General features: G+C 46.1%; 1 protein-coding gene across 1 annotated transcript; it reads left to right on the top strand.

Annotated features, from left to right (window-relative positions):
• Window positions 1-1,989: 1,989 nt before the first annotated feature.
• Window positions 1,990-3,192, top strand: LOC125512470 (nuclear transcription factor Y subunit B-2). Its single transcript, XM_048677563.2, has one exon. It carries the CDS (start codon window positions 2,098-2,100, stop codon window positions 2,836-2,838), a length of 741 nt encoding a protein of 246 aa, XP_048533520.1. The 5' UTR covers window positions 1,990-2,097; the 3' UTR covers window positions 2,839-3,192.
• The last annotated feature ends 6,272 nt before the right edge of the window (window positions 3,193-9,464 follow it).

The following is a 9,464-nucleotide window of genomic DNA, read 5'->3' as shown; positions in this document are numbered from 1 at the left end:
CGGTCGGTCCGGGCATTTGTCCGCAATTTGAGAAGTCCGGTTGGGTCCTTTTTTTTTTGACCGGTCACTGACCGAAGCGTTTGAGACGGATATGAGAGACTCGGCTGTAGATGTTGTGACACATTACATTTTTCTATAGTATTACATATTCCTTTGCACTCCGTGTATATGCCTGTTTTGTACGTAACCTATGTTTGCGCCCTCATGTACTTTAAGAAAAAGTCAATAGTGTTTGCGTGTCCATGTACTTACGATCATGTCATCTCTGTGTACGCAAGCCCAATTTATGCACGACCTGACAATTTCATCAGGACGTAGTATTCCACTAGTGCTGCGGCTCTGCCAGGGTGAGCACACTGCAGACGCATGCATGGTTGGAAGCATATTAGCCACACTACCTGCGACGATTCCTCGATTCGATGTTTTTTTTAAACAGTAGAAACACATGCACTGCCGGAAATTTTGAAATAAATTTAGAATAAATATGGGCATCAGGATTTGAGCATTGATGGACTGGGAATATCACTGTCCTCATAACCGTTCAACCACAGTTTGGTTCACAATTCCTCGATTCGGTGTTGGGAGGTGTTCAGGGAGTAGGAGTATTGAGTGTTCCACACAACTCTTTAATTTTTAGCCAGAAACTTGATTTTAAACACCTCAAAAATTTCTGAAAAAAGTACATACACATATAGATGTGCATATAATTTTTCATATGTGGTGCACATGAAAAAAAAATAAGTGCATAAAAACGGGCCGTTCTTTTACTATTTTTGGGCCAGAATTTGTCCTTTTACGTGGGCTACAAATTATTGTATTTTCTATGAAATTTTACATACATGTGAAACAACATCTAGATGCATCCATACAGAAAAAACAATCTGTTTGTTTAACTAAGGAATAACATTTTTGGTCTTTCTGAAATATCCATCTCCTTTTAGCCTGGTCTCATTGTTACTCTTCTTATGTGTACATCACTTATGACAGCCTTCAGCCTCCATCTAACTGGGGCTAAGCTATTATGTTCAAAGTTCTGAAAATGAGACCGCCTAAATGTTATGTTTTAGTCGATTTCATGATTTCATCCGAACAATTGAATTGAAACCCAGCGCAGTTGTCTCTCTTCTTCATCCTCCAGACACACACCGGCAATGTTCGTCTTCTTCCTTCAAACACATGCTCTTCTTCACCCCGCCATACCCTCCTCTCGCCCTACCTCGCCTCCGGCGGAGGTTTTGTTCGAGTCCTCGCTGGTAGGCCATGGCGTCCCCGTCTCTAGTTCAATCTCGGTCCAATCTATTGGTTGTCAAATCGAAAAGGCCTTCCTACCCACACCGATTAACCCTCATCCACGCCTCTGCCGGTGCCTTGGGGCTACCTTGCTGTTATCCCAACCCTATTTTCAGGCGACTCATATAAATGTCACGGATTTGCTAATCCTCGTCTAGAGGAATTAACAAAGTGACATCTAACCTCTACACCTTGATTAATCAAACAAAAAGAAAGAAAACAAAAATCCATGTATCTCCGCGGAGTGCTAGTATAAGTTACGTGGAGTGCTAGTATGAGAGCTAGCTGCACCCTAAATGTCAACCGTTTGAAAATAAGCGCATGCATCCAACGGCGATAAAACCCAGTTTTACCAAAGGTGGCGGGAGCAGTAAATTAATCTGAAGCGTGCATTAAGTACTGGGCGTGTGTTGGGAAATAGCAAAACTACTTGGTTGGTCACTCCGGCTTTACATTTGAATAATAGCGATTGCATGGCTCAATGCAGATTTGCAGAGCATGCATGCCATATCGCGGCATCACCAGTTCACAGATGGAGCAGTAATTCACAGGGAAGCCGCCGCCACTTGTCACGCACAGGCGCGGCGAAACCTCGCGGTGCATGCATGCCCCGGCCCCTCGAGCTCTAGCTCCTCCAGTCAACACCTCGCTCGTAGCTTCCTATTTAACGTATCCTCCCTCCCTCCCTCCCTCGCACATCGCAAAGAGCACACACCAAAGCCAGCAAGCAGCAGTTCGTGTTCCCACTAGCTAGGTACTACGTGCACGAAGAACCCTAGCTCGACCGATCAGGTTTAGCCAGCCAAAATGGACATGGGCTTCCCCGGCGCGGCGAACGGCGCTGCGGCGGCGGCCGCGGGGAACGGCGGCGGCGGCGGGCAGGCGCCGGCGGTGCGCGAGCAGGACAGGTTGATGCCGATCGCGAACGTGATCCGCATCATGCGCCGCGTGCTGCCGCCGCACGCCAAGATCTCGGACGACGCCAAGGAGACGATCCAGGAGTGCGTGTCCGAGTACATCAGCTTCATCACGGGGGAGGCCAACGAGCGGTGCCAGCGCGAGCAGCGCAAGACCATCACCGCCGAGGACGTGCTCTGGGCCATGAGCCGCCTCGGCTTCGACGACTACGTCGAGCCCCTCAGCATCTACCTCCACCGCTTCCGCGAGTTCGAGGGCGAGGCGCGCGGCGCCGGCGCCGGCCACCATCACCACGGGATGCCGCCCATGATGCTCAAGCCCCGCGGGGCGCCGGGGCCCATGGTGCCACACGGCGACATGCAGATGCATGCCGCCGGCATGTACGGCGGAGGAGCCATGCCCCCGCATCCGCACCATCCGTTCCACATGCCGCCGCACCACGGCCAGTACCCGCAGTACGAGATGTACGGCGGCGAGCATGGGATGGCCGCGTACTATGGAGGGCCCTACGCTCCCGGTAACGGCGGTAATAATGGCGACGGGAGTGGCAGCAGCGGCAATGGCCATGGCGGTGAAAGCACGCCGCCGGGGGGCAACTTCGAGCACCATCAGACGTTCGGGTACAAGTAGCGGCGACCTAACCCTGCGTATCTGCATGCACCGAAGGAACGCGTGCCGTAGCTAGCATCTAGCGGCTGATGCAGCCTGTTGAAACTACCTTAGGCGCATCTAGCTAGCCACTTTTATCCAGTTTGCACTTGCCACGTTCGCGTGGCGAGCATCCAGTTTCACTGTTCGTGTAGTTTCTTCCTAAGCTTAGTGCAGTGCACATTAGTGTGTAGTACGCGTCTTCTAAATTTAGCTGTGCTGCAGTCATCGCGATGGAGCACCATCGATCTATCTCCTCATCTTAGTTATGTAATCGAAGGGATCAAACCGTCATGCAAATTCAAAGACCTGTGTGTTATGCATTTTAACCACGTACGTCGTGTGCAGCCTCGCAGCTGGGGTTATTCTGAATGCATGCCTACTCAAGATTTGATGCTCGAAATCAAGTAAATTGGACTAACTTCCGCTAACCCAAAAACAAGAGTGGTCGTGGTGACCCTCAGATCCGGGTCTGGAGGTTTGTGCTTGTCGCGCTTGTCAGCGGTGGCACAGGTGGGCAGCGAGCAAAATCTTTGCGTCTTGGCGGGGACACTCATAGCTGTCGCTCTCCTCTTGTGGATGTCGTTGCGGTTCTACTCTCAGTTCTAGGGTCTGGGTGAAGCCCCTTGTCCGTTTCGGACTAGGCAGCCGCAACACTTAGCATCGGTTTCTTTCTTGGGCGTTGTTGTGAAGCTTAGATGTCTTAGGGCGTGGCGTGTGTTCTTTCTCGACAGTGTAGTCGTGGTGGGTTTTATGTTGTCTGGTCATTCTGGGATCTGCTTTGTAAAATGGTTTTCTAAATACTTTCGTATCATTTGGCCGTGTATTTTGATGTGTATTTTATGTATAAAGCATGGCGACAACTTGTTTCTTGAAAAGCAAAAGTGGCATGCGCTGCCATACACGGGCAAAGTGTTGCCAAGTTGCTAGTTCGTGAGGGACACAGTTGTGTTTATTGTTTTCAACAATAAAAATCAAGTAGGACACATGACAATTTGGACGTGTTTGCTATTCTTCAGTCGTCTGGATCAGCCATAGGACAAATCAACATAGCTCTTGAGTGTGAGAAGGGGATGTTGCAAACGTCCGTAGCATCATCGATGAGCATGAGCCAGGACCTAGCCAGACATGGGGATGTTTTAGGGCCTGTTTGGTTCCAATAAGACACCTGACTTATAAGTCACGCTTGTTTGGTTGTCATCTGACTTATAAGTCATCTGAGCACACTCTTCCATCTTGTTTTTTAATGTAAAGGTGATGGGACCCACGTAAAAGGGTGACTTATAAGTTTTAAATTGGGGTGGAGCAACTTATGACTTATAAGTTGGGGTGACTTATAAGTTGGGTCCGTTTGGCAAAATAAGTCACTTTTTGCATTTTTCAACTTATAAATTGGTGACTTATTTGGAACCAAACAGGGCCTTAGCTCCCTGTTGGGTCAGCGGGGGAAGCTAGAAAGGAGATTGCCTAGTTTGGGTGCTGGGAGGAAGGGAGCTAGGGCATCATGCCAAATGCATGGCGCCCTAGTCCGGGGCTGGGGCGTCACGCCCTAACCCCGGACGTCATCCAAAAGGGCCTGTTTCTGAAATATTTTCAGATTAGGGTCATTGTGTTGAAGTTTCGGAGAAGGGTCAGTTTCGTTCATTTTGATTCCATATAAACACGCACATACATCCTACTCCGATGAACACTGTTACTGAACCGGCCCTAAATTTGGACGGACCTGGCAGAGGAAACAACTGAGCAGTGAAGAGCCGTACTACGTAGAGAGTGCTGATGTACGTACACACCCATGACCGAGGTACGGTACTACTTACTCCTACGAACATGCGTACGGTATGGGCGTACATCTTTCACGTGTAGCAATCCGCTGGCGGGCGCGCGACAAGTGCGGGGCACGCGCAGGTTCCACCAGGTTAATATATCGGTTCTCGCTGGCGCTAGCGCTGGTGTTGCTGCCCCAGTGCATGCCCGCCTTGCTGCCGCTTCGGGAACCGCAGGCCCGCAGCCCGCCTAGTTCTGTGAGCTCTCTCTGCTCTCGCGACGTCCTTCCCTATGCACCAGCTACGGGCTAGCCTCGCTGACCAGTGACCATCCCCTCCCTCCCTGTCCCTCCACTGTACGCATGGCCGCGTGAGCTCACGCCTCAGTTATTTTCTTGTTTTTTTGCTGCCGCGCCCTGCGTACGTACGTGACGAAACACCCGGACCTGCAAAACCCCTGTAGCCATGCACCGCACTGTGCGGCGACGGCCCTCCGTGCGTACTGCGTACCACCTCGCTCCGACGCTTCCATTCACCCGTCTACTCCAGCAGTAGTACCCTGGTACTGGTACAAGCTTCCAACGAAACGAGCATATGTGATTTTTGAGAGATTTTTTTTTGGATTTCTGAGAGAAAAATCATTGGATTTTTGAGAGAAAACTTATGAATGATTAAACTGATTGCCTATTGGGTTTCTAGCTGGTCAATTCTACAGATAAAGGAGAAAATCGAAGGCTGCTGATGCTGGTTTAAGACTGTTGAGCCGATAGCAAGTGAAGTTTATCGCCCATCGCAGGGGTGCAGGCACGACGTTTTGCGGACTGGTGGCTAAAATCTTCAGGGCTGACGCTCTGCTAGTGTTGGTTTCTACGAAAGTTTCTGGACCACCTTCATCTACCTTTATTTTTCTTCTCCTTGCTTTACTAGTTATGCTAGTTATTGTTCATATTTGATGTAATTCGGAGTTTAAACTTAGTCTGGAGTCTACGGTTGGCTGGTGATGTGGTTATGATCGTGGACAACATTCCTTGTTGTAGGTTAACTTTGCTTTTGGCTTATGTCTGCTGGAGATCCATCATGATCTTGAGCTCTTTGTAAGCTACATGCTTGCTAACGGTTTGTATTAGGCATGAACCAAATGGCTACAATAATAGAAATCAACCCCGTACCTACCATCAGTAAAGAACTTTGCATATTACACAATGGTGACAATCTTCACTGCATGCTATCATATAGAAGGGGACAACTGGTACTAGGATCGGAACTACAATGTGTAGAATCAACCCCGTACCTACCATCACCCGCATACACAAACTGCACAACAATGAAGATGACACTAATCTACAACGAAATCAAACTGATGTTTCATGAAATGGAACTCATCTAGAATGGAATTGAACTGTTGTACTACCAGAACCAGTCTACCACGAAAGCTAACTAATCTACCATGAAATCTAACTGATCTACCACGAAATCAAACTGGTCTACCAGGAAATCTAACTGATCTACCATGAAATCAAATGGTCGTACCGCCGAATCGATCTGATCTTCCCTAAATCAAAACCTACATTAAAGCCTAAATGCACACCCAAATTGATAGCCATATATATCGAGCCCTATCAAACAATAAATCGATGCCTATATCGATCCCTAAATCGACCAGAGAAGAGCTTACCGCCATTGACGTAGGGCTGGCGAAGGGGTGTTGAAGCCAGTGATCGTTGTCTATATTTCCCGCCGTCGGTGTTCGTCATCGAGATCTTTTTGCCACTGATGCTTGCCGCGCTGCCGGTGAGAGAGGGTGACAACGCGAAGGAGGGAGAGTAAGGGGTGAGGAGATTTATGGCGTCGCTTTGGAAAACAACACGATGTCTCATGTGAGTCTCCACGTGTGCATCCGCGTGCCTGCTCGGGCCTGGCTCGTTGGAAATGGTCAATTCGGCCATTCCTTCACAGTCAGTCTTTGAGTTGCTTTGAGTATCCTGATATTCACGCCCAATCGCACGCTCAGGTAACCAGACGGCCTAAAGTTGCATCCCCCAGGGCTGGCTTGATGTTATGGAGGATAACAGACATACCCAATCACCCATAGTCTGGAGAAGCTCCTATAGGACGCATGCGGGCGTCCAATGGACAAGTGTTCGCACAGGCACAAAAAATTGGGTCGGCCCAACACTGTTGCGATTGAAGGTACTGTGGCGACCCAACACTATAGAATCTCGTTTACTATAGCGAACCCAATTTTTGGTTGGTTTTTATTTCGATTTTTTTGAAATATCATTTTTTGTAAAACATGAACAAATTTTGGAATTTCTTTTTTTAATACAATTAACTTTATGTAATATACGTTGAAGAATTTTTAAATACACTTTAAACATTTTTGTAATATGCGTTGAACATTTTTATAATGCATCGTGGACTTTTTGTAATATACGGTGAATATTTTTAAAATATAGTGTACATTTTCATAAAAATACCCTCAAACAATTTTCAAATACACATTGAATATTTTTTAATATATGATGAACATTTTTTAAACATATGATGCACTTTTTTAATATATGATGAACATTTTTGTAATGCATGGTGAATTTTTTCAATATACGATGTGCAATTTATTAATATGCGATGAATATTTTTGTAATACACGATGAACTTTTTCATATAATACACAAAAATGAAAATAAAAAATTTGAAAGAAAACCCATACCTAGAAAAATAGAAAAGATAGAAACAATAAAAACCAGAAACAAAACCCCCAAAAATAATAGAAAAATGATCAGAAAAAACATAATAATAGCGAATGAAACAACCGTATGAGAAAACGAGGAACTGGGTCGGCCCATGGCACCTCGTTCCGGGGGGCGCAGGTGACGTATAGGATTGGCCCATAGTCTGCAAATGGTTTCGTTTCAGAACTCAATGGGGGTCGGCGGGGGGTGGTGGAGATCCGGAAATCACTAATTGAGGAGATCTCCTTCCAAAGACCACTTCCACCTCCTCAGACTGCGACAAGTGGCGTGCTGCATGTGCGTCATTTGTCACAACCTATGAGTTTTCCCCTTTATATAGATCCATTTATTCAAAACGATTTATCTCTTAAACCGTGCGGCCAAATCTTGAACCATTTTCACCATTGAATTCCTTACGTCAAGATCTTCAAAACTAGATCCCGTGTTGATAGGTTTTAAAGAACTTCTCTTCACAAAATATAGACAAAAAGCTGGACGAAAAACCAAACCAATCACATGTTTTTTTTCTTTCCGAAAGCCGTTTCCGAGAGGCACGACCGTGCCTTTCGCGGAAGCAAAATCGTGCCTCTCGCGAAAGAACAAAATGCGTTTTTTCGTTTACTAGATGCATGGTCGTGCCTCTCGCGGAAGAAAAGAATGTGTTTTTTTCATTTCGTGAAAGCAATACCACACCGGAAGCAAAATCGTGCCTCTCGCAGAAAAAAGAAGAGAAAACGTGTTTTTTTCCTTTCCGAGAGGCAAAACTGTGCCTCTCAAAGGAAAACCTTGCCTCTCGCGAAAAAAAGATAAAATATGTTTTTTCGTTTTCGAGAGGCATGATTGTGCCTCTCACGGAAGCAAAACCATGCCTCTCGCGAAAGTAAAACCATGCCTCTCGCAAAAAGGAAAAAAATATATGTTTTTTCGTGTAAAAAAATTCAAAAATGTTTTTGGTCTAAAAGCTAAGGAAGACCGGTGAAATACCGAAAAGCTGAAAAACCCAAAAAACCCATCTAAAAACCAAAATCGCGTGCGGAAAAATTAAAATAAATCTGAAGAAAGCACCCAGAGCCTGAGACGTGGCGGCAGCTGAGAGCGTGATGACCCACAAGTATAGGAGATCTATTGTAGTCATTTCGATAAGTAAGGGTGTCGAACCCAATGAGGAGCAGAAGGAAATGACATGCGGTTTTTCAGCAAGGTATTCTCTGTAAGCACATAAATTATCGGTAACAAATAGTTTTGTCATAAGATAATTCGTAACGGGTAACAAGTAAAAGTGTAGCTAAAGTGCAGCAAGATGGCACAATGCTTTTTGTAGCAAATGACAAGTCTGGACAAATTCTTATATAAAGCAAAGCGCTCCCGAGGACACATGAGAATTACTATCAAGTTAGTTTTCATCATGCTCATATGATTCTCGTTCGTTACTTTGATAATTTAATATGTGGGTGGACCGGTGCTTGGGTGTTGTCCTTACTTGGACAAGCCTCTCACTTATGATTAACCCCTCTCGCAGTATCCACAACTACGAAAGAAGAATTAAGATAAATCTAATCATAGCATGAAACATGTTGATTCAAATCAACCCCTTACGAAGCAACGCATAAATTAAGGTTTAAGTTTCTATCACTTTAGCAACCCATCATCTACTTATTACTACTTCCGTTCAGGTTTATTAGGTTCGTGGACGGAGGAAGCGCGTCCGGTTTTAAAAGGCCCCTGCATCGATTTGTGCTGCAAACGCTTCATACCTTTCTTTATCTGACGGGGCTGCATGCAGCTTAATTGAGTGTGGGGTTGTCAAAAGGGTTCCCAAGTATCAGGGATTGGCTAGATTATTTGACCATGGGGCTGCATGCAGGAAGCTGTGCCGGAGCAGCATTGCGTTTGCAGTTAATCGCGCAAGAAAACCGAAGGAGCGGTGCTTATTTTGGGGAATTAATTGTGGTGTCTTCGTACATGCGTTTTGGTCCAGGGGTATAATAAACTCGGACGGAGGGAGTACTTCTCAATGTCTTCTCCTAGGCTCAAATCATGGTGAAGTATCATGTAGTCGACGTTTACATAACACCACTAGAGGAAAGACAACATACATCTCATCAAAATATCA

Source organism: Triticum urartu, chromosome 6A, assembly GCF_056163025.1.
Source record: "Triticum urartu cultivar PI428250 chromosome 6A, HENAU_Tu73, whole genome shotgun sequence".
Classification (NCBI taxonomy): domain Eukaryota; kingdom Viridiplantae; phylum Streptophyta; class Magnoliopsida; order Poales; family Poaceae; genus Triticum; species Triticum urartu.
Note: the sequence above shows the minus strand (reverse complement) of the source record. Positions and strands in the feature narration are given on the sequence as shown.